The sequence below is a fragment of the Phaseolus vulgaris genome, chromosome 1 (genome assembly GCF_000499845.2).
Source record: "Phaseolus vulgaris cultivar G19833 chromosome 1, P. vulgaris v2.0, whole genome shotgun sequence".
Taxonomy (NCBI): Eukaryota; Viridiplantae; Streptophyta; class Magnoliopsida; order Fabales; family Fabaceae; genus Phaseolus; species Phaseolus vulgaris.
This window is the reverse complement of record NC_023759.2, coordinates 43778103-43804579: the sequence shown is the minus strand read 5'-3', so window position 1 is coordinate 43804579 and position 26477 is coordinate 43778103. Positions and strand designations below refer to the sequence as shown.

The window sequence follows — 26477 nt, the reverse complement described above, 5'->3', positions numbered from 1 at the left end:
CCTCTCTAATCCTCATAAATTCCTTCTCAATCCAAAAAAAACATAAAAAAAAAAAAGAAGTAAAGTTGAAATCCAAAGAAAACATAAAAGAAAAGAGGAAAGTTGAAATTGTGGACTCACTAATCAGGATGCACCAACATCGTCATAGCTACGTTGAGGCATGACATCACGTTTTAGAAATATATGCAAGTGCTCGATTTATTTTATGAACTTATTATTTTTATATTTCTTATTTTTTCTGTTTACTTTCACTTTCTAGATTTTGAATATAATTTTTTATTTGTCAAACTTTTTCCTTTAGTCAAACTCCTCTTTTTGCTGTTTATTTTATTTATTTATTTATTATTTATCTAAGAGGCTGCCAGTGGAGACAACTTGCTGCATGGAGGGCTTTCCCTTTCTTTCCAATTAAGTGGAATCAAAAGAAATCCGACAAAACAACTACGTCCTTTAAAGTATTAATTAAAACATACATAATGAATAAATTTAAATTATAAAAGGGTGGAATAAGAAAATTTCAAAGTTAATTTGTAAGAAACAATAACAGTTTTAATTATTTGACTATGATTAAAAAATATTTAAAGATCATTATTTATAACAAAGTCACTAAAATTATTTTATAAAAAAAGTACAACTAAGTTAAACTAAATAAGCTCCCTTGACTTGGTGGGATGTGGTGGGAGAGGGAGTGTGACATTGGGTCCCATAGATAAATACTATTTATTTCATGGATTAAGTTAAAATTATTATTATTATTATTATTATTATTTATTTTATTGTTTTGGGTCTTAGAGCAATTACACTCACATTTCCAAATTTCCACGTTTTGTTTCTTCTACAAAAAGGAAGACACAATCATGAGGCTAGATTTTATATGCCCTTCTAAAAAGAATATACTATCTTTCTTTTCCTTCTTCTTCCCTTCAACAAAAAGTATTGTATTTTTTTCAAGGCATACAAAACATACAATTTTAAATCACTCCATTTCCTTGTTATATTTGTATTTTTCAGCATCATAAAAGTTATTTGTATACCAATGATTTAAATTTATTTTTGGTTTACGTAATTTTATAGCGTTAGAGAAGAGATAGAAAATGGAAGCAGAGATATTATTCAGAAAAGAGGTTTTAAAACTCATAATGAACAAGAAAAATAGTTTTAGAGTAAAATAATATTTTATTATTAAATTTAAAAAATATATAAATAAAAATTCAGTTATTTAGGTTTATTTTAAAAAATAACCATCATCTATCTAAAAACTCATTTTTTCTTTTGCTTTCTCTCTAAGATTTTAAACTCTTCGCTCATCCGTTGGACTATCAGAGTACGCCATTAGACTCCGCAGAACAAATACTTCAGAGTCATAGTGATATAGTTAGATTTTTAATCAAGACTCTGCTACCCACGAGCTTTTGGTAGTTTGGAGTTCTTAAGGAGCATCAACTCAAGTTCAAGTAAGGGAAACTAGTCTTATTCTTTTCAATAGAACCCTAGGTTAGAAGATCTGGATTGGGAGGTGATGTGGTCACTAGTTCCAGATTTTTCTTGCAGGATTGTCTCGTTTGAAGAGTGAAGTAATATATTGTCTAAAATGGTTGATTTTGAATATTTTATATTGATTTAAAGGTGAATAAGTTGTTGAAAGTGTTTAAATGATAATATAAATGAGTTTAACTGTTTTTGAATATTTTATTGAATTACTTAAATGAGATGTTTGATTAGAAATGTTTGTTTGATTTTAGATGATGATTGATTTAGAGTGCATATATATGTGGAACTTAGTTATGTGTTTAAGTAAATTTTGAGATATATTTGGATTGTTTAGAAAATTTAAAATATGATGTGATTGAAGGGTGCATTGATGTGTTAAATGATGTATGTAATGAGTTGAAAGTGTGAGGTTGAGTCTGAGGTTTGAAAATTCTAATGTGATTTCCTTTGACTCTCACCACCAATTGAATAACTTTATGTAATTCTATATTCTATTATATCATTAGAGTAAGGATCATCTCATTCACAAACACAAATCAATATACCTTAATAACAATCTCAACATGGTATTTTCTTTCATACAAATATTATGTTAAGAAACGGTTTATAATCTTATAAACCGGTTTGACTTATAGGAAAAATATAGTTGAATTTAATTTATATCACATTTTTTTTTTTACTTTCTAATATGTTTTGCAAACTTTTTGAAACCATCCATTTATATTGACAGTTATACTTCTTACTTTTTAAGAAAAATTTTATATTTATTTTGTCTTCTTATAGTTTAAATGATAATTTTTAAGATATTTTTCATCATATAAGTTACTCCTCCTATCAAACTCTCGAACTTATTAAAATTATATAAATTACTATTTATATCATGGTTTTTACTGTTGAAAAGGTTGCATTTTATTTTGGAGATTAGAACTGATAAAACACCAGTTAAAATTAGAATTGATACACTGTAGGTTGAAATTACTAAAATATTTTGACTCCACTTGAGATTATTAATTCATAAATAACTTACGAAGGATAGAAGAAAAAAGAATTTAAAAAATATAAAACTCTCACTCAAGTGGTTGCTTAGTGGAAAAATAATTGGAGAAAAGCAATAAAGTGCAATGAAAGTATATAATATGGAGTTAATGGGGTTAGAGTTCAACCTTATTAAGATTCTAAGTATCTATTATTTCCATTCTCATCTATAAATAAATAAAATATCTTTTATTATTTTAAAATCTAAACAAATTTAATTACTTTTACTTTATTTAAATATATTTTTTTCTAGATATTTAACTTTAATTAATTTTTTTCATTTTTATAACATGTATTTATTGTTTTATAAGAAAAAAACATTAAAATGTTCGTATGATTTAATGCACTTAATTGTTTTTTTATATAGAGAGAACGGGGTTAAAATATAGAAAAAGTAGTGAATGATAAACATCTTCTTATATTTGATTTTTACCGTCGCAATCAAAATGAAAGGAAACTAATAAATTAGAAGAAATCACTCAATAATGTTTTATATTTAAATAGTATTACTAAAATGACTTACAAAAATAGTACTTTAAAAAACATTGTATTTAGCTTTTTTTTTTTTAACTTTAGTCCCTCCACCATTGTATGTAGACAATTTTGTGCTACCATTCCATCAACATCAACTTTAAATAAAATTTAACATAAAGTCCAACTATTTGAACCACTATTAACTAGTGTACCATATGAATAATAAAATATGATATTATTGAAGTAGGAAAAGTATACAATAAATTAAATAATTATTAATAGTAGATTCTATTAGGTACCAAAAAAAAAAGAATAGATTCTTCTGTGTGATCAATGTCGTATGTATCTACTGTGGATAAGGGCACAAAGTATCTGTCCACTTTCTCTTTCAAAAGAAACTTACCAGAAATAACATGCTTTGTCGTCTTCATGCTCCATTTTAGTCCACTTACAATAAATAATTTTAACTCTAAAGAAACTCTATCTATATTGATTGCATTAATTATACTATATGTAGAGAGAAATTATATTTATATAACAGTAATATATAATTTATATAAATAGATTTTCTCCTAAGGAAAAGTAGCCTCCCTAAACTATACATATGAATAAAATAAAATAAGGCAAGGATTTCAATCAGTGTGAATGAACGTAGGAAATATGAATACTTAAAGATATACAAATTATATGAGATAAAAGCATATATAATATAAAACTTTTAACATGAAAATCATCCCAACTTATATACTTAAATTTTATATGATTAAATATGTTTCGTGTGTAATTTAATGTGAAATTAATATTAATATTTTAAATTTTTTAATAAAAAAATTATTAAAATGATTTTTTTGTTAACTTTTTAAATAATAAATGAATTTTCAGTGTAAATAGATAAAAAAAAAAAATACTTGATGCTGTTTCATGTGATTCATTTTATAAAATTATAATTTAATTTATGTTGAAAATTAGTTTTTTATGTTAAATAAATGCTTATAACAATTCCTTTTAATAGTTTATTTATTACAAATATTTAGAAAGTTTAAAATTTATATTAGAAAAAAAACTAATTTTATAATGAAAAATATATTTAACTTATTTTTATATTATTTAAAAATACTGAGTTTTTTTCAATATATTCTCATATGTGATGGTGAGTGTCTCTCTTAAAACATGTTCTATGGTATATGCCAGAACTTTCCCATTATTCTACATATTTTATTTTCCCTCGTTTCTTTTTGCTGCCAAATTCAGTGACAGACAGTATCTAGTATCTAATGTAACGTGATCTTTACGGTTGGTTGTCTCTTCTTTCAAGCTGTTTCAGTCAAATTGTTCGGTCTGAGTAAATTATTTTCTGGGAAGAACCAAGGATATCACTTTTTTCAATTCATTTTCTTAGTGTCTGTTTTATGTTTCTTGCACCCTATTATTATGATATTTCCATATTCAAACTTTAGGACAAACATAAGCACCAGCCCCGAAATTTGACAATTTTCAAAACCTTTCTTTCTGGAAAGTGGAAAACATATAATCAAAAGGTTGAATCCTATTCATGTGTGGAATCTTAATAACAGTATAAAAAAGGATAAATTTAAACGTGTATACATTGTTAACGTAAAATAAGATAGTTTATGGTTCAATAATATTCTAATAGATTCTTATGTAATCTATGCATGTGTTATTTATTATTTTATTAAAGTAAAGTAATTAATTTACAGCATTGTTAGCTGTGTTTGTAGCACATGTATGTGATACATTTCAACAATTTTTGTTTGACTTGTAATAACAATGGTGACTTTATAAATGTTGAAGCTGGTGGAGATAATGAATAATTCAAAATAAAAATCAAACATGTATTAAACAAAGCCTGAGTTGGTGCAGATGGGATGTAGGATACAGAATAAATAATTGTATATAATATTGACTTCATGCAGATAAGATGTCAGATACTAAATAAACAATCAAATATGAAATCTGATAATTTGCGCCGCTACTAACTTCAATGTTTCTAGAATCTCAATGTTCCTTAGTAGCCAAGTAAAGCAATCAAGAACAAAAACTTAATCTAATGTTAATTTATAAAGTTATGCAGTGCACTCATAGTGTTTGTGGTGAGTATAGTAACCTCATCATTTGACCCTATATTACTTTATTTATTTGTTAGCACCTTTAGGCCTTCAAGAAGTTGCCGCTTCTTCCTGCACCTCCATATATTATGGTGCCACCCTCGTAAGTTCTTATATTCTAAAAATATTTTTCTGTAAAAAAGTTAAAAAATATAAAATTTATGGTGTGGAAAATCAGATAAGGGCTCTGAACTTAAAAAAATTTTGGCCCATGCAGGTCTCGAACCTGCGACCTTCGCGTTATTAGCACGACGCTCTAACCAGCTGAGCTAATAGGCCATGTGATATTATAAGAAACTTGTTTTTATAAATCTGTTTACATTGTAATCTGAACAAATTCATGGAGGGGCAAACGTATTTGCGGCATACAAAACTCAATCGATCACCATATTAATTAAAAAGTATAGAACCAAACATTAAAATATCTTTGATGATGAAATACCCCATTTATAAATTAACTTGGTTCAAAAGCCAAACACGTATTGTCAGCCATAACGCAAGGGATACTGCAAGATGTTCCTGGACATTTTCGGATGGAAAAACTTTAAAATTTCTAGAGTAAGTGTTGCATACCAAACAATCTTGTATGACATATCTAATTCTAAAAAAAAAAATCAGTAAAAAAAACAGGGAGGAAACAATTGCATTAAATCATTGCGTGAAATACTGAGAAGAAGATCAAAAAATGGGTCCTAAGATTCGAGCTTCCAATGTAAAAACAGTTTTGTTTGTTCTTACATATTACGGCTTTTATGCGCCCCAACAGCAAACACGTTCAACTTGTTATTTCTGCCGCTGCAACATCTATGAAAATTTATTTCGATCACGATAAAGATCAGATATAAGCTATGATAAATCATATATGACCATAATGACTCTTGGAATATGTTTTACAGCTTGTTTAGGTCGCTTGGATTTTCGTTTTGTGTATCAGCATTACAGACAATAATTTCATTAGCACCTCCAAGATAGCATGAGACAAGGACCATCAAAGGAGGATGAGGATGTTAAGGATTTTGATGGCTTTCATTCCAAAAAACAAACAATATCGGATTCGTTCCTATCGATATCGTTCCAAAAAACAAAACTTATGCAATTTATAGCATAACTAATAATATCGTTTTGCAAACTTAATCTTGACGATAGTGAGAGGTATTTCAAGAGGTAACAAAAGTAGCTTAGGATTATAGGTAGTTCTGAGAATTCCTTTTTCTTCAGTCACGTGGAACACAAGCAAAATTATGAATCATGTCGAAGGTTAAATTTGTTGTGCCACAACGCCACAACCTTGGGATTTTTAGCGAAGTTGTTACGGACAACTTTAATTGAGTTTCACGGAACTCCAGAGTCTTCCCTACGACTAGTTCATGAAACTTGCCAAAGCAGAATCCCTCAGTCATTGATCAAATTATGTTATGCAATGCATTAAGGAAGTTCAGAAAGAAAAGGAGTACCTTTGTTATTCTTAACAATTTCCATCGAAGGATTTAGTTACACATTAACTAGTGGACAAAACAGAAACATGGTATTCAGTTTACCTATGATTTATAGGGTTTTCCAAAGATATAATGATGTAATCATAGTGGTCATCCGACTATTTTTGACATTTTGTATACAAATGCGTGCACATATATCACAAGAAATATCATATGCCTCCTTGATTCCACGCAAAAACGTCTTTGATTAAGGCTCTCACTCTCCTTTGCAAGGAATATTAGTGCAGCGGCAAACTGGTCTACCAGAAGCTTCCCACCCATTGAAGCCACGTTCCAACACCATAATGTTCTTTATCCCAGTTTCTTCCTTGTTCTCCTCAAGATAATTGACAAGCCTCCTAGCACAAGTTGGGCCACGAACCTGCAAAATAGCTTGCGACACTTTCAGTCTAGAGAGAAACATTCTAGTATTATATAAAAAGGGTATAGGAAGAACGTCCCCTTGCAAAAAAAATTGTCAAATTCTATGATCTGAAGAAACTTGTTTCTGATATGTCAAGTTTCATTTTTAGTTTTTACGATGTAACTACAAAGTTATATATAAAAAGGTAATGCCTGGCTTATCTATTGTAACTCGGAACCTACTGAAATGAAGAATTTGCTTTGAAACAAAAGTTAAATATCCGAGTAAATCAGCATATGCTTATAAGAAGCTGATCAATCAATCATGTGGATTGCAATTCTAAATGAAAAGATCATCCTGAGAGAATGATTCAGTTACAGAATATTCAATGTCACACTTTGGCATGGAGTCAAAAGACAATATTGTCAAATTCGATTCCTTATTTTTCTTTCTAAGAAAGGGGATTTTATCCCCTCAAATAGCTGCAGGTTTTTCATCTCAAACTGTTGCCTTACTCGATATTGGATTTCTTTTAGCCAACTCCCTTTCCTATTTTAAACACTTATTTTGCATCAAACTACTTTGTTAGGAAACAGGAACCAACCAACAAAACGAAAAGAACAGAATATTGACACAAACCCAAAAGAATTGAAAGAAGAGAGGAGTATCATTCACTAACCCTATCAACAACCATTACAAAGAATCAGAGCCAAGAGGTCCTTTGGAGATGGTCTCTCTGCCTTGCAAAAGTTTTTCTCCCCCTCTTCTGTTTACAGCTATTTTTATTTGCTCAGAGATCCCTCAACAATTTCCACTAACTACTAACAACTACTATCTACTATTATAAATGACTAACTAACCAAATTTCTAATATTTCTTCTTTTTCTTGGAATACACTTTCCGTACTCTGGGCCAAATCCTTCATGTCATCTATCAACTGATCCATGCACGGACCTTGGTCCCTAACATATATTTGACCGCGTTTATTGACCATATAATAAGAGCATTCACTTATAAACTAAGGATTGCAAAGCCATCTAAAATACAAGTTGACATTTAAGGACACAGCAGTTACAAACCTGACAAAACAAACTCCAAAATGAAGAACAATGCCTCCCACTGATCGGAGATGCACACTACAGAAATTCATATCGTCATGATTTGTGTGTAGAGAGAACCAGTGAAAAGCAGGGAAAAACACTGCCATGAGATAATGACAGCCATATTCCACCACCTCCGAACTTCCCACTGAGAAAAAATTTCCCTCACATCATGACTGTCAAAACATCAGGTTTGGGCTAAATTATGACAGATGACAATGTTCAGCACATGATCAATGCAATAAAACGTCTCACAAAACCAACTTTCCCAGAAGTTTAAGATTGTTAGACGCACGATCCATTAAGGCTTTACACACTCCTCGCACAAGAAAGAGCCCTTTGGGTTTGACGCATCTACAGTTAATTGCCCTACCTAACTTGAGCAAAATTCAACTCCTATGCTAAATCAAAAAGAAAAAAAAAATCAGACTCCTAAAAATTTCACAGTCACGTCATCACACTAATACACTCAATGGACACAAGGATCGGAATTGGAATAACACAGATCGAAAAGGCAGAAAACACATGTATAATAAATATTTTAAGAAAAAAGAACCTGGCTTAGAGCGCAGTGGAAGACGACGGTGTCTTTGCCTTTAACAGCCTGAACGAGGTTTGATACGTTATCTGAGAAAGTATCGCTTGCGTAATGAAGAGAGCCTGATATGTGTCCGTCGTAACCCCTCTCATCGTCCCTTCACAATAACGAGTAAATAATGAGTTTTCAACAGAGTCATCAATTGCAGAGAAGATGAAGCAATTAGCAGAGAGTAAAGCAGTGACAATGGTACCTGACATCGACGATGGCGATGCTTGGATGGCTTCTGAGAGAGAGAAGCTGTGTGCCCGTAATGTACGATATACCGCGAGCCATTATCTCGTATCGACTCCCCACTCTTCTCATTTCTAATTTAACTCAAATTTCGACACGCACCAACCAATTCAATTTCCACATCTTTCATTTTTTTAGGGTTTGTCTGAAAAACTAATTCTGTATTACTTTCCAAGAAGATAGTAAAAGAGTTAAATTAATGTTAAAGTTGAATTGAATGAAAAAAAATAACAAACAACCCAACACAGTTATTAATGGTTTAATCTTTTACCTCTTCTCAAATTAACAAGCGCAAAAAAAAAAAAAAAAGTGGTTAATCTCAATATTACCTTCTCCGTGAAATAATCTTTCAAGTAATAAAATTATATAAATATTTTCGCTTGGATTTTAAGTTGGTATAGTTTTATTTTTTAAAATTTTTAAGTTCTTATACTGAGACATTAATTTATGTTTTTTTTAATATTTAGCATAATTTATTACATCTAAAAAATTAGTTATGATGTTATTTTTTAGTTACTATTTTTTTTATAAAAAAATTTCATGTTATGTATTACTATGCTACTTGACATCTGACACTTCAAGTAACATAAATCATTTGTCATCACATGAAAAAAAATATTATTAAAAAAAATACAAAAATATGGGAGACTAGATCAAAATCCATATATTAACAAAAACGATATATAGGTAGACTATACCTATTAATAAAGAATTCTAAAAACAAACTACATGGAAGTCTATTATACCAATGAAAGGATTCTCTATGAATAAATCATAAATTAGTCAATTTATCAGCACACGCATTCCCTTCACAAAAAATATGAGTAACCCTAAACCTGATTTTTCCATAATAATTAAGATAAATATTTCATCGAAGCATCCAAGAAACATTTGTCCTAATAGTAAACGCAACACAAACCAAGACAGAGTCACATTCCAGCCAGACATTAGTAAGTCTCAATTTTTGAGCTTCCTCCAAAGCATGTATAACTCCATAAAATTTAGCAACTAAAGCAGTTTTAACGTCAAAAAACGCAGAGAAAACTCCAATAAACTCCCCAATACTCCCACGAAAAATACTTCCACAAGCAGCAAGACCTGAATAACCCCTAGCAGCCCCATCAGTGTTAATTTTAACCGATCCTGGTGAAGGAAACTTCCACCTAACAAGAAAAGGACGTAGAACTTTATCAATACAAGGGTTAATACAAAAAAACTTGATCACATTGAAAAATCGAACATATCATTCTTCATTGAAACTTTAGACAAATTACCCAATATATAAGTCAAATATTTAATAATCAAAATAGCTATAGAAACCTCAATCTTATCCTAAAAACTAGCATAATTCCTCATACACCATATTATCCAAATAGAAAAAGTTATCACAGCTAGCTTAACCAATTTAACCAATGAACTACCATCACTCTTAATAAAAGAAAGAAGATCATCCTTATTAGAGAAATGATAAGTGAGAAAAATGTGTCGAACCCAACTCCAAATACGTAAAGCATTAGCACATTAAAAAATAAATGTGGAATAGATTTGTACCGGTATGGGCGAGGCTGAGACCTAGTCAACCTGACCGGGGCCTGATCAACCTGACAGGAAGGAGAAAAAGACTTCAATAGTTCTCTAGGTCCCATCTCCCTAGCAAGAACAAGATTCCACGTGGTTATATTTAAAAATGGAAGTGTTGTATTATTTAAAGAAGATCTAAAGAATTCATATAGAAAGTAAAAATATTACCTATATTTTTATATATATATATATATATATATATATTATTCATTTTATCCATTTTTATCACATAGCAGTTTTAACTCGCGTTTAAAGTTCTCAGTAATAATTTAAAAATAAAATCTACAATTTATTAGGAAATTAAAAAGTAACTTATTGAAATGCAAGGTACAAAATTATTGCTGAGTGGCGTTTTTTTTTTTTTGCGCTGGAATCAATTTAATAATGTCACTCTACAACTTGTGGGGAATAAATGTATATTCCAATAAATTAATATAAAACTGCTTATAAATTGTTAGTAACCATGGAAGAGGCATCTCTTTTGCAGTATATTAACTTTTTTTAATCTAAATAATGTGTAAATTATTATTCATGTTAAGATCTGGTGAGTCATATTCAAGATAACTTGTGGGGAATAAATGTATATTCCAATAAATTAATATAAAACTGCTTATAAATTGTTAGTAGCCATGAAGAGGCATCTCTTTCTGTGGGGAATAAATGTATATTCCAATAAATTAATATAAAACTGCTTATAAATTGTTAGTAGCCATGGAAGAGGCATCTCTTTCTGTGGGGAATAAATGTATATTCCAATAAACTAATATAAAACTGCTTATAAACTGTTAGTAGCCATGGAAGAGACATCTTTTTTGCAGTATATTAACTTTTTTTTATCTAAATAATGTGTAAATCACTATTCATGTTAAGATCTGGTGAGTCATATCTTATTTATTTATTTAATAATTTTTTTTTCATTTTAAATAAGAAATATATAATTTTTTAATATATTTCTACAAAATTATATATTTTTATATATGCATCATTTTTAAGTTAATTATTCATAAAAATAATAAAATTGTAAAAATATTAAATTTGTATATATTTTAATAAATTTAATTTTTAAATAGAAAATCCAAAATGATATGTTAAAGAAAATAAAGAAACAAAAATTACATTCAAGACTTAAAGAAATGGTTTATTTAGAGAAGTAAACGTTGATGGTTTGAAGCCACTCTCCGAACTCGCTTAGCCTCTCTTCTCTCGTAATGGCGTCTCCGTTTGAATTCACGGACCACGACGAAAACCTAATCGCAACGCGACCACTCATACGAGGACCCGCACATTACGTATTCACCGACGATGAAGACACCGACGACGCAGGCGAAGACGAAGACGAAGACGAAGAAGACGAAGAGTACGTTCCCGGTGTGGCCTCCCCTAGGGCTTCGCACGACACTCCTCGTATCGTTTCATCCAATAACTTAATCGTTATCCCCGACGAATCACAGGATTGCGTTGAAGAGGAAGGAAATAAACGCCGCAGGTACGAAGGAGGCGAGACTTCCTGTTCCTTCGCGATTGGGAGCAGCAACGGTAGCCAAGGAAACGTCCACACCGACATTGATGGTCTCTTTTGCCCTATTTGCATGGATGTTTGGACCAATAACGGCGAACATCATATCTGGTGCAACCGCATTTCCTTTGCCCTAAATTATACTCTCACACACATGCACTCACAATGACTGTTTCTTAATTCGACGTGTTTGTCGTGGTGAAATTGTTGAATATTTGCGAACATTGTGGTGATTTTTTTGAATTTTTGGGGGCATGAGTTCAGTTGTCTTCCTTGTGGACACATATATGGCATGTCTTGCATCAAAAAATGGTTTCAACAGCGCAAAAATTCCAGCAAGGTAAATACTCACTGTGTTTGGTTGAGACTTGAGAGGTGCTTTCTGAAATTTGTGCAACCAAAAGTTGCTTGACATTTATCTTTTGTGTGTTTTTTGGTCCCAGTGTCCACAATGTAATAGGAAATGTAAGTTGAAGGACGTGAGGAAACTCTTTGCTTCCCGAGTAGTTGCCGTCGAGGAAGAGTCTCAGAAGGTTGGGCCATGTTTTTGTGCGTATTCTATGTGAAAAAAAAAACTTTTAAGATGGTTTACCTGATTGATTACTTTTTCTCTGTTGGCAGAGAATTCAGTCACTTGAGGCCAAATGTGCTGCCCTTGAAAGTAAGGTAGTAGGATGCTATGCAATATTTTTTTACATGCTATTTTTACTTCCTGGCTTTGTGTGGTTTATGAACTTTTATTATGCTGGAATATGAAGCTATATTCTTGGTTAAAACAATATATCTATCAAATATGTTCGTAGGCCAGTGATTGGTGCAAGAAAGAAGATGGATGGAAGTATCGAGAAGCCGCCTTGCATGTTGAAGTTCAGAGTCTTACAGAGGTATCTCTTATGCATTACTATAGAATATACAATCAATTTGTCGGTAAATCTGCAGTTTTCCAAATTTGAAAATCTTTTACAGACTATGGTTGGAGACACTCTTATTACCTGAATATTTTATTTATATGAAATATATGTGGATGTCATGTCATGTTTGCCACACGGTTGCATCATCTACCCGTAGTCCCCCACTTTATTAGACCATTAACACTCCTGCTGTTTTGGTTTTCCTATTTTCTTCCTTTATAACCAGTAATTTAACATCTTTCACTTTTTGGTTACTTTGTCTGAGCCTATTAGGATATAAGGAAACGGGGGAGTTAGTTAATAGTTAGGATATTAATAGGGGAAGAGGGAATAGGAGAGAGGGAGCTTTGTTGTCATTGTATTGATCATTAATTTCTCTTAGTGAAGGGGAAACCTTGGAGGGTAATTTGCTCTCCTATTCATTGTTCTTCTCACCCTATTCCATTAAATTCTATCTTCTCATTTCAATTTTTAGTTTGTAACAGGAACCTTGTTGCATTAAAAACCATTTTCTTAGTTTCAACAATATGATGTTGAAAATTGGAGCATAGGGGACATAAATTTATGCAGTGTGAACTGGTTTAAAGATTTGGTCCGAATCATAAAACCCTTTTCGATCCTTTTGGATCTTTGTATGCATGGTTTAAACTATTATGTACATTTGGCGTGTAGAGAAACACTTATTTGGAGCAGCTGCTACTAGGTATGCAGAGCAGGCAATCTGCATCGATAAGTGGCAATGGAAACTCTCAGTGGAGAAGTGAATCTGGTAATAATTCTTTCAGCGTTCAGATGAGATGACTGATCTTTGCCTAATAAAAGTTGTCTCCTTTTGCTCACCCAGCACCCACTCCCACTTCCTTTCTAAAACAACAAACTCTTTTCAAGAAAAAGTTGCTGCTGGTTTCACTGATAGCTCAAGTTTTTTTCCCTGCTAATTTGTGGTCTTGGTCATATCAACTTTAACTGAATGTAACTTGTAGAGCACAACATCGGCCCAAAGTACTGTGGAAAGGGATCCATTTGTAATTTTGAATTGCAGGTATGCCATTTTATCATTTCGCCACTTTGGAATATTACACTTTATTCTCTTTTAGTCTCACCCTTTCTCAATTTACCTCCTAAACTTTTTCGTATTAGCCCCCAAAGTTTGTTTTAAAGTGAAAAATACTATATGCATGGTTAAAGCTGTGGCTATGAAACCTAGAACTTCAATGGAATTTTTTCAATTGGCAGTTCCCTTTAAACCAAACATCAAGGAGGTTAAGTGATTTAAAAGAAAAAGTTTAGGATGGTAGGCTGGGAGTATGTGGAACCATAAAGAGGTTACGTGTTAATCACATTTCCTCTCATAATAGGCTTATTTTGTTAGAATTTTTTTATCTTGTGTTGATGACTTGAATTTTATTTACCTAGTGTTTACCTGTTTTAGAAAGAGTTTCATCTGGATGGTGGGCGCGTTTTTGATATGGACATCTCTAATCAAATTTTATTAATCGCACAAAAGCCAAAGGAAGTAGGTGGAATGCACTTGCTAACTAAAGTAAGATTCTTCAATTTGAGTATTTGTGTATTGTGTGTGGCTTTCGTTTCTCTTATGCAAAGAAGGATTTCGATTTAACCTTCATGGAAACTTGGCTTTGTAGATGAGCTTGTTGTCTCCATTTGAGACGCAAGATATCTTGCTGCCTTCTGATACATTTGGTGTTAAAGACCTGCATATTTCTCCTTCTAATAGTAGTCTAGCTCTCTTTTCTTCATTAGGAAAGAAACTATCAGTGCTCAGGTATAGTTGCATTAAATACTAATTCATTGTATCTGACATAGTAAACTTTGGTTAATTGGTGTATTTTCCTGTGCTACAGCTTGGACAGTGGCAATCTTGTTATCAATTATGATCTACAGGTGAAGTGTGATTCAATATTTTCATTTGGTAAACTAGTAGCAATAAAGCTGTTGGCAATAGTGTATAATTGCTATGCTTTGTGGTTTTTCAGATTGGTATTGCTTGAATAGTTAACTTGTTATCCTCCTTGAATTAAGTAACCGAGAACCATAAGGAGCCCGAAAAGACAGCAAGCTATCTATTTAAAGGTTTCCAATCACTTTTGAAAGTTTTCTATAGATACTCTTTTATAGTAACCATCAACCGAACATCATATTGAAGATAAAAAAAATTTACTGAATCCCATAAAGGATGCAGTGTTGTAAGTAGCTATCCCAGAAAGTCTAGCTTTTTTTCTCCAACCTCAGGCACCAAATAATAATTATCAGTGATTCTAAGAACAAGGGCAAGGCAACCCTTTTTAGTTCCCGTGATTCTAAATCCTTGGAAATGACGTATATATGAGGGAATTCTCCAAACTACAACTACTTATAGAAATAGATTTTTAAAATAGTTTTTCATGCACCTTCGTGTTGTGTACTAATTTACTAATTTGTTGCTCAGAGATTGCAATTTATCTCACATCAGAGTTTAGTAGTCACTCTTTGTTTTTTTTAACCTTGAATTCTGGTACAGGATCCTGCATGGTCTTGTTCGTGGGATCTCAACAATTCGCATAACATATATGCTGGGCTACAGGTCAGCAATTTGGTTTTATATTTATTGGATGTGGGAGCTTCAAATTCTAATCTTCAGATTAATTTCCTGCAGAATGGTTCTGTCTTAGTGTTTGACATGCGTCAAACTGTAGGCCCCGTGAAATCTTTAGTTGGTTTGACTAACAACCCTGTGCATACCGTCAATTCTCTTGCACAAACTTCAAGTCTTTCTTCTGGTGTTAAAACCATCCTATCGGCATCTGCCTTTGGCCTTTGTCAGTGGAACATTGATTCTGAAGAACGGTAGGCTGCTTGCATTTTATGGATAGCTGCTTTATGTATATTTATTATCATCGCCTTATAAATATTATACTAAACTTTGATATGTTGGCACTATCCAGTTAACTCTACAATCATTCAATCATGACAGGCAAACGCCTTGCTTTACCCATTTTCTTTTTGGATTTATGTGGGGCTATTGGGTATAATTGGTTGTGTTTTCCAAAGTATGCGAACATTACGAATTGTACATTTCCAATGTTTGGTCCAACTTTGTACCTTTCCCTTTACTCCTTTTGCTCCTATTATCTTTCAGTTTGTTTGATATACATGCTATGTCCCTAGCTTGTATTGTCAATTATTTTACATTATTTTCTTGTGTTATAGTCGTATTTCTTTTGCATTTTGGAAATTTACATTATTTTTATAAATTTGATTAAATCAGCTCTCGACTTTGGAATACTTTCCTGCATTTATAAGATAGTATATGATGGATCTTCCTATTTTCTTGTGCATAATTTCAACTTGGTTCCACAAGCAATCATTTACAGAGTGTCATCATCCTCTATTTTTTATTGCTGTAAATAGCTCTCCTAATACTTCACCTTTTTTAAATATGAAGGCCGCTTGTGGTTCCTGAAACTGACAATCAAGGAGTCTGCATATCCCTTGCCTATTGCCCTAGCAGTGATGACATTGTTGCTTCTTACAGACCGATATTCAGTATGTCCATGGATGTGCCTCTATCTCAACCATTGGCCACTCCTCTTAGTGCTGGACAAGGAGTACAGGGCACTCATGTCTTGTTCAATAGAATGGGTGGTCATCATTTCCAAAAGGTGGGTTCCTCATATGCCAATGTGAGTAAAATTCGACTACCAAAATGTGTAATTATGGACATAGAGAATCAGAGCAGATTGTTTGCATCTTGGGATGAAGTTACATGTGATTTGCTCTTGCATGAGTTGCCATCTTTTAGAGTTCTTCAGCAATTCAAAATGCCCGCTCAGGCCCGTGATCTTAGGTACTCACCTAGCCACGGTATACTTGGTTGTTTAAGTGAGAACACGTTGCAGCTTTTCTATTCCAAACACTCGTCGGTAAGGTAATTTTATGTTTCGCAATTGCTCTTATCACTACAATCCTTTCAAGAAAAAAAAAGGATATTGGCTTTGATATCTTTTTGTTCTAAATTATTCTATATTAGAATTTAGCTGTCCTTAAGTAGTTGGAATAGTTATTTCTCTGCCCTGAGCCTTCATTTTTCTGTAGGTTTTTTTTGGTAACAATTTCTGTATTAGAGCAGTAATGTACTAATGTTGATATTGCTATTCTGTGACTATGATTACTAACTATGATTACTAAAAGTTACTGGTCTTCGATGTAATAAAAAATATTGTGTTAATTATGTTTTTCATCTCCATATATTTTACAAATTTTACTTTTAGTTTCTGAGTAAAATTAGTTATGCGGTTTGCAATATGGATTACTTTCTGTTGCAACATTGTAAAATATTGGTTTGAGATATTTTGTTGCAGCTATAGGGTGCTATAAGTTTTTTGGTGGTATAAACTAGTTAGAAAATAAGTTTTTTTTTTTTTTTTATAAAAATAGAGAAAATTAAAGAAAATAAGTTTGATTTTTTTTTATATATAAAACTACAATTCACTTGAAAACTTTTTAAGATCGAAATTTGTCGTTGTTGCCACGCGTCTTTATTGTATACACGGTTTGTCGTGAGATTGAAAGGTAAGAGTTTTGAAAGAGTTTGAAGATTAAGATTTTCTTATTTTGATGCTTGGAATTTTGATGTGTAAGTTGTGAATTGTGATTATGTTAATTGTGAGTTTCTGATTGTATTTTGTATCATTGTTTAGTTGCTTGCTAACTTGTGATTCAAAATTTCATCATGTGGCCTTCACATTAAATTAGTTGTTCACATAACTAAATTACATTTAAAATTTAGAATTGTCCTTATTCTATTTAATACATTTACTCAATGTTTTTAGATAAATGGTTTGCATAATCCAAATAAAAAAAAGTAATTTCTATGATGTCCTAATACTGTGAGTATTTTCTTGGGCTATTCCTCCTGCAAGTTTTTTTTTTTTTTTTTTTTTTTTTTTGCGTTGAAGAAATAATGAAATGTTTGATAATATCGTTTGGTTCTTCAAATCATGCATGAATAATACCTTCGAAGTTTTGGTAAGACGTTTGATTGAAGGTAGAAATCACAGTAACATCCATTTTCCACAAAAAAATGAATAACATTTTCCTTAAATGTTCTCAAGTGATAAAAAACGGACATAATGCCCTAGCCTACACGATGCCAAGAAAGTGGTTTTCTTTCTTGTCCTTATCTAATTATAGGTCCGTACTTAATTACATTAAAGTTAACTCAAATGGAAGGTATTAATTTTGAATTGTTAAATGTAATTGGAATGCATGATTAAATAATTAATTTCAATTATAGTTTTTACATTAAAATGTGTTAAGAATGAAAGAATTTACTATTTCCAATTTCTTGCCAAGTAGGTGGGCATGCATTGGCCAATATCATCAACGTAAATTTTCAAATAAAACATCTCATATCGGTCAAATAACTAATCCTTAAAATATGCCAAATGAAGAGAAATGGGGTGGGGTTAGTAGGACAGAACTGTAGAAGAGATTCAATCATTAAGCAATGCTTAACCATATATCGCTTTTGGAAAACATTCAATCATTGTCACTCCATTAATGGTTTAAAAGCTATCCACCAACGACCATTTTTTGTTTGATCCTGGCATTATGGCCCTCTGCTTTATGCATTATTATCGACTTCGACCACCTTCAACCATCAATCATTCTAGGTTGTTCAGGCGAAGAGTTCTATTTTCATAATTTTTAGGTTGTCATGTAGATTACCATTTTCTATGTTTGCTTTTCTTTCATTCTTTATTTATTGGTTTATGGCTTGAATTGCTTTGACAACCACATCACACAAGCATGATAGGAACAATATCAGTAGTCTGTAAAGAAAAATACATATTTATTGCATACATTAATTTTAAATACAGAAAAACAAAAAAAAACATACATTAGCAAAAATACTCTGTAATTACTACTCTTTTGTAAATTTATGACTTTTATTGTCTTGCAATTTCTCATTAAGATATTTACGATTATATTTTAATTTACAGAGACTAATATTTATAAAGATTAGATAGTAAATAAAGATATTGCACAGTACGTGATGTCTGTCTTTGTAGAAAAAATCAAGATCATGTCATTACCATAAACAACAAAATCAAGTCGCATAATGGTTATATTTTAAATTAAACGAGTTTCAGATTCTATTATAATAATATTCATCTGACATCTACACACGGTATAAAGCACCGTACAACACATGGATAGAATTAGTAATTGTTAATAATTGCAGACATCAGAGCAAAACAGAACCTTTTTAAGAGAATTTGCTGAATCTGGGATTTATGTTCATGAATCAGTAACTGGTGTATTTGTTTCATTCATTGAATCCTATCGAATAAATCAATTAGTACCATCCAAGTTTGCCAACTAATTATGTTTATAACTTTAACAGATGGAAAAACATGAAATTTTTTTCTTATTCTTTTAGTTGTATAAAAAAGAAGCGAGTGTTATATTTTGTAAGAACATTTGTAAATATTATATTCGATTATCTTCATTTGTGAAATTAATTTTACTTAAAACTTTAGTAAGTTGTATTTTTCTAACTCTTTTTTTATAATACAAAGTTCATTAAAATTATGTAGGATTTTTCATATGAGGGTGTGATGAGAAGATTTGAAGTGAAAGAAAAAAGAAGATAAGTTCTCTCACATTCATTTGAGAAAAAACTTATCCCATTTGAGCTTCTGAAATGAGATGTAGGTCTAGTGAAAATATTAAGCCCTACATTTCAACAAAGTTAACAAGTATTAATAAAAAAAATTATTTCATATTAATCTTGTTATTGTGTTTTCTTACTTGATTGTTGTTTGTTGTGAACCTTGTCTAGATTTAATTTGTGTCCATAATTTCATCACCTACACTTCCAACCTAAACTTCTTCCATTGCCTAAATCACCTAAAATTTCATTGCCTAGGTTTAAGATGAGCTGAAATAAAACTATAATACTGCCCAATTAATTTAGACTTCCAAGCTCAATTTGTATGGTTTTACTAACTAATCATAATTTGAGATTATACAAATTTAATGTATACTAAAGTTTAAAGGTAAATTTTACAATCCATTAAGTAATTTTAGGTTAGGTTTATTTTGAGATGAATAAGTAATTAGAGAATGACAAAATATCTAAATAAAACTGAATTATTATAAAAGTGAATTGAATTAAATTTAAAAAACAGGTTAAGAGAACTGAATTTTATAATGATTTATTTAAATAAACTGAATTATATTCCAGTTTAAGTAAACGGAATTAAGATAAACTATTTTGAATTACTATTGAAGTGTTAGAACTATCTGAATTATTTAAACTATTATTACTTCATATCCTATTTTAAAACATATTTTTCCCATATAATAAATGAAAGTTCAGCTTAATAATCGGTTAAATTTAAGAATAATTTATTTTAAAAAAAATAATTTAAAATAACATTTCAGTTTAGTTTTTTTTTTTCAAATAATTTAAGTTTGTAATGTATAGTTCAATTCAGGACCAATTTGGTTTAGTTTAATCTTTGCTATAACCTACTGTTGCATACAATAATAGATTCAATGAAAGTTTATATTTAATCTATACTTCTAAAATAGGACTCAAACTTAATTAGAATTGGAATAAGGTTGAATTCTACCTATTAAAACGATACAAATTTAATTAGTCCTAAAAATTTAGAATTAAGTCTTATATTCTATATAGCAAGCACGAGTTGGTATAATTTTAGTCCATTTTACCATATTCAGCAAAGACCAGAGGGAAGCTAAACATACATTGCAATAGATAAAAGAGTGAAGAAAGTACATGTTGAAAGAGACAACATATTCTAAAAATCGGAAGGACATGTTAATAACTTTTAAAATGAAATATATTTTTAGCATGGTTTTTATGTTCTCTTAAGTATCTTATTATTGAATATAAATATCTATAAACATTGCTTGTTTAAGAAATTTTAAAACCAATTATTAATACCCAACACTTATAATGCAATTGTTTATTAATAAAAAAGTTTTCCATATGATTTACATGCTCTTTTAAATATTCCCATTTCCTTTTCAATTGCTTTCCAATGAAACCAAAGGTCCACAATCATGCTATATTTTTTCATGCAACAAACTTTTCCATGGTAGTAATAAAGTTTCAGATGCACCAAAAAGTCATGGAACAAAACACACTTACCCCTCTCCCCATAACCCAGAGAGAGAGGTTCTGGTTTTCATCATTGAAATGACAATAACATTATTAAATGAAGTGTGTGGTTTTTTAGTATTCGCACTCAATGGTGCCACAATCACTGACCCATACACATTAGCCATTGGACTTGGACATTCATATTATTATTCCTTTTCTCTTACTTTCTTTTCTTTTTTTCTTTGTCTAAAACAAAAACAAACACACAATCTTCCAAATATTCTCGTGTCTTGAGAGCCTTGGACGCACAACCCCGTACACTTGCATTATGCAGCTGCCAAGCTGGGGGCCCCATCACAAGAGACCCACATCGAGTAAAAAGCAACTTTCTCAAACAAAAAACAAAACAAATCACAAGAGAACAGTATTTTAGTTTTGGGGACCAAAAAGTAACATTATTTTCACCCCCCCCAAGTAATCAACCAACCAAGTGTGCAATTCTTGAATACTTCAAAGTTCAACCCCAACACTCAGGTGTTAGACTGTGATCTCTCTTGGGGTCTTGACAATAGTTATAAACCATGAGATATCTCTGCACCCATCTCATGGTCCTGTATTGTTGTCTAGTCAACCCACCAGACCTATATGGTGAGGCTGAAACTGGATGGCACCAACGTGGTGCATAGGCTGAGCAACCACTAGCTTTGAACCTCGAATACTTTGCCACGAATGGTTGGTATTTGTAATCAGCTTTGTACTTTCCATCTTCAGTTGCCCATGATGATGCATCCCATATTGAACCATAAAGCCACATTGGCCTCAGAGGAAATGTTGCACTACTCTTCCTCGGGTACCTTCTTATTGGCACATCATCCACTAGGAATCTGACACGCAATTCAATGTCAGTGAAAGCAATGTTAACCAGGTAATACAAATTAAACACCATTTTCTAAGATTTACAGTATACATCATTGAACACTTGAACTCATTTTATAATTACAATTGTGTAAGTGGCCTCTAAGGAACTAGTAGATCAATTAATTAAATCTTACTTTTAGCTTTTCATTAGTTGGGAGTCAGGAGATTTTGCTTACCCCACACTTTGATGCTTGGGGTTTTTGTGCCACTCATGTGACCTTGATTTTACAATTTTTCTACATGATTCACTATTCCTGTCAAATCCCTACTTGCCCTTCCATCTTACAAAATATCACTCCAGTTATACAGATTTTCGATTACATATCACTTATCTAATCTCACACTTATTTTTAGTCCTTTTCTAGGTGCAGAAATAATTATAAGAAAAAAGTATTCGGAATAGAAAATGCCAAGCCAATCAGTTTTGGCTAAGAGTGTGACACCTGATGATAAGAACCAGTCCATCTCATGCCACATACACCGAATCCAAGCTTATTAAGTTCCTTTAATCTTCACTCCTACCTATCTACTTCAGGAGAAAACGAAGTGGTTCCTACCTTATCTATCCTTTTCTTTTGGATTAGGACTGAAAATCTATGCATTTAATTTCACATAGAGGCATACATTCAGAAATACAGTTACAGTGTATTATGTATACAGTGACTTACATTATTTCCTTGGGACTCCACAATATAGCATAGTGATGAAAATCTTGGGTAGGATCAAACCAGAGATGGAACTTCATCTCTCTGCCTATAATTCTCCCATCTCCACTCCCTCTTATATAAACATTGGTCTGCAATGTGTAAGGCTTTCCAAATGTAGTCCCAAGAAACTCGATGTCCACTTCATCATGGAAACCAGGATGTGCTTCGTTGTTTGAGAGCTGCCATTAATCAAATATTCATTATATTTCACTAATATTAGTAATTAATTAACTAGCTACACCACGCAAACTGTGTAAGCCTTCAAGTTAGTTTCGACCAATAACACTTTACTATATAATCTCTTGAGGCCATATCTTACATAGAAAGCTGTTATAACTCCTGCAGTATAGCCAGGTTGGACCTTAATGGAAGCCCCAAAGTACCCGGATCGAAATGGCTTTACAGACTTGAAGCCACTTCCTGTTTACCAGAAACAAAGAAGTGAAGGTGGATTAAAATTTCAATGATATCATGCAACAGAAAGAGAGAGCATCGAAAGTGATGAGATTCAGACCTGAGGTTCTATCAAGCCAGATTGTTAATGCATTTTGGTCTAGACTTTGGTGCTGAGGGCCCCAGAGGTTTCGAAACCCTTCGTAAAAACTCATAGACCTGAATTTGGAACTTGGCCAGTAGCCAGGTGAAGGTGGCCAATAGGCATTGCTTGAAGGGACCATGAAGATTAAAATAGCAAAGAGAAAGAGAGCCATGAAGAAAAGCTAGTTAAAGTGTTAGCAGAAAGGAGAATGATGCTGTTTTGTATAAATGAAGGGTGTGAGAGAGAAACTGCTCAAGGTAAGGTGCATATGGAAGAATAGTGTGGTAGTCAGTTTGATATAAATAAGAAAACTAGTGGGTCCCATTTGAGATTACATGATGGGATTATGGAGGGACTGGATGAATTAAGCATATCAGTAATAATTATTCATACATCATTACAGACAAAATGGAGGTCTTTAATAGTTGGATATCATTGATTCAATAATGCCTTGCATTTTTATAGCTTTAGGCACTTAGGTTAGTGTAACTTTTTTGTTTTCCCATAGGAACTACTTTTTCCCCCCTCCTCTATTTATGACACAAAATCTGTAAGCTAGGTTGGAAAGCTTAAAACAGATGATGGGATCCAGAAGGGGTAGATGGATGTGCCTTAAATGTGGCTCTTTATTTTGTGTTGCATGGCTTTCACATTCAAACTAGAACCTAGGCTTGTGTCTGTAGGCTTTTCCCTTTTCATTGAAGGCTACAGGTATTTTTGTCTGAGCTGTGAAAGCAATAGCTGGATTAACCCCATCGTTTGGTGCTTTTCACCACACAATTTCCCTTCCCGTTGTGTCACTTACCATTCAGTCAAGCATAAAATGTCTATATAAGGGCCAAAATGAGCCAATGAATAAATGATAAAACAGATAAAAGTTAAAACGAAAGGCAATGTGGGGCAGATTCTGATTTAGTCAATTCTCATGAATCAAAGTGAGTAACGGTGTGTTATAGCCTGTGAATTTCATCAATGGAGTGGTGGGTCAGTAGCTATCCATTAATGGACCCCAAAGCTTTATTTGATTGAAAATGGGGGCACATGAATGATTGATTGACACGTATAGTAATCCTTCTTAGTGATGGTAGAATACTATAGCTTATATTTCAATATGTTGATCAATCAAGAAAATGAGTACATATAGATTGCTAACAATGCACACTTTTAGTATAAACAAACCTTCAGAATAAAACGTTGAATAGGGACAAATACTAACCATTGTGAATCTAACTTCAATTCCCCTCAATGTTTGTTTTCTCTCTTTGATAAACAAAAAAAAAAAGCAGGTACACTCACTGTTCTGCTAATAACTCAGAATTTGTTAACTGTGCCATTATAACCCCAAATATGCAGATAACTGGTCTGAGAGGAAGATTATGATTTATGAGTGAATTTGGATAATCAAAACAAAATGCATATTAAAGAACTTTGTGCTGAGCCAATAATTTGATGTTCAATTTTGTCTGCTAATGGAAGCAGAAGGTTCGAACCTCTTTTCAAATTGATCTTGTGGATCAGTGCCCCATGAATCCAACTACAATTTAAGTATGAGGTGTCGAAGTACATGAACTTGAGGCATGGTTCCCTGGAAGCAAACCACAAAATCACAAGACACGGAGGCACTATTATTGAGCTCAAGTCTTGCTACACACACGGCTTCAGCAATTCGTAGAAATAATAACCCCACAAAACAGATTCGAAAGTAACACACGTAGTGTAGCCTCAAGTGAAGCAAATAATTAATGTGCTGCTTAATGGGGACTTGTGCACCCTCAATTTTCAATTACAACTTGCAAGAGCTTCTTTCTTGATCTGTATGTGTAAACAAATTTTACAAGATTGAGGCAAGCACTATTTTGTCGGTCACACACGGAGGAAGAGGAATGGAGAAAGGTTGCAAGATGGTGGCCAGTAGGGTCACTTTGGCCTACAAGTAAAAGACCTCACAAAAGGCTTCAATACTTCACTTCCTGTAAAACCTCTGTCATATCAAATTAACCTTCTATTTCTATGCCTTCATCTTGCATTACACATGTTAGGGATGAATCACTTGTGCTAGTCATTGTAGGCTCAATGTGGATGCTTTGGGTTTAATCATATTTTGCATTCTCTTCAAAAACATCTTATAGTATATAAATAAATGTAAAAAGAAAAGACGTTAAGATAGATTTTGTACCGTATGGACCGACGGTCATTATCACGACTTGGTCTCCCTGATCGAGACCTGTACGGACGTGTAGGCCGACCGACACACTTAATTCATTAACTCAAATCAAGGTCAGTAAAGCTAAACCGCCATTAAGAATTAGATAGTACGCTCCTAAACGTGATCCATTTCACTAATCCGGTCCTAAACTCATTAAAATAATATAAATAGCACACATTTCAAGAAGAAAGGTACATTGTTACCGTTGTACACTCCTGAGTTCCTAATACATTTTTTACACTTAAGTGTCGGAATGCCTTCTGCAGGTACCCCATTCGGCATCTACCTGACCTTGAGAAATCGATACCCGAAGGAATAGCATCGAAACGAGAAGAATCACGATGAAACTCTAACAACCTGACTGAAGGGAGAAAGAAAGAAGACGAAACCCTTCTAATTCTCGTGTCACACACATTCTTGTAGTTTAACCTTTCATTTTGTTACACTTCCCGAATGATCAATTTGTATGAATTTTGTGCTTGTATATATAGGCTCACATGAATAGCATAATCACCTGAGTTTTTAAAACTATATATTCTGAACAATAACTGTAACAATGCCTACTTTACACTTGGTATCCTCAAAGTTCTTTTCAAGTGGGTTTTAATACATAATCTTTTTTTTTTCAATTTTAATGCATCATCTTCAGGCTTTTACATTACAATAAAATATTCTTCTTGAAAAATCGAAATGTTAATTGGATTTACAGATAATTGATGCACTGAACTCACAATTATTTTGTTAATTTAACTTTAAAATGGTAAATTGTAGTTGATCTAGGTGGGACATTGATTGATTACAGTACTACTGAATATTCAAGCTAAGATATGGAATATTCAAGCTAAACATTGAACACTCTTATTTTATAAGGAACACCATGATAAACTTCCAGTAATAATTATGTAATACACTAGTGAAATTATTTGGCAAGATTAATTTCTTTCTGTACATTTATTATTTGAAATAAAAATTAATTTTAAAACTAAAATTAATTATTTACAATTAATTAAATTAAATATTATTTTAAAATTTAAACAAAAATTAATAATATTTAAATTAATTTTTA

General features: G+C 32.0%; 3 protein-coding genes and 1 non-coding gene across 4 annotated transcripts; 1 reads left to right on the top strand and 3 right to left on the bottom strand.

The window, feature by feature from the left end:
* Positions 1-5331: 5331 nt before the first annotated feature.
* Positions 5332-5405, bottom strand: TRNAI-AAU (transfer RNA isoleucine (anticodon AAU)). The gene has a single exon. It is a non-coding gene; the product is annotated as a tRNA-Ile (tRNA).
* A 1155-nt stretch (positions 5406-6560) lies between these two features.
* On the bottom strand, positions 6561-9078 carry LOC137814481 (dual specificity phosphatase Cdc25). The gene is made up of 3 exons (XM_068617255.1): positions 8857-9078; positions 8622-8760; positions 6561-6983 (listed from the first exon to the last, which is right to left on the bottom strand). The coding sequence occupies exons 1-3, from the start codon at positions 8967-8969 to the stop codon at positions 6819-6821; spliced, it is 417 nt and encodes a 138-aa protein (XP_068473356.1). The 5' UTR covers positions 8970-9078; the 3' UTR covers positions 6561-6818.
* A 2525-nt stretch (positions 9079-11603) lies between these two features.
* On the top strand, positions 11604-17136 carry LOC137814480 (uncharacterized). Its single transcript, XM_068617254.1, has 13 exons — positions 11604-12105; positions 12259-12334; positions 12438-12527; positions 12616-12660; positions 12798-12878; positions 13578-13674; positions 13889-13947; positions 14338-14448; positions 14552-14691; positions 14771-14810; positions 15427-15489; positions 15562-15752; positions 16351-17136. The coding sequence occupies exons 1-13, from the start codon at positions 11687-11689 to the stop codon at positions 16835-16837; spliced, it is 1899 nt and encodes a 632-aa protein (XP_068473355.1). The 5' UTR covers positions 11604-11686; the 3' UTR covers positions 16838-17136.
* A 3932-nt stretch (positions 17137-21068) lies between these two features.
* LOC137814479 (probable xyloglucan endotransglucosylase/hydrolase protein 32) lies at positions 21069-23485 on the bottom strand. The gene is made up of 4 exons (XM_068617253.1): positions 23182-23485; positions 22987-23087; positions 22629-22846; positions 21069-21926 (listed from the first exon to the last, which is right to left on the bottom strand). Exons 1-4 carry the CDS (start codon positions 23375-23377, stop codon positions 21560-21562), a joined length of 882 nt encoding a protein of 293 aa, XP_068473354.1. The 5' UTR covers positions 23378-23485; the 3' UTR covers positions 21069-21559.
* Positions 23486-26477: the final 2992 nt, after the last annotated feature.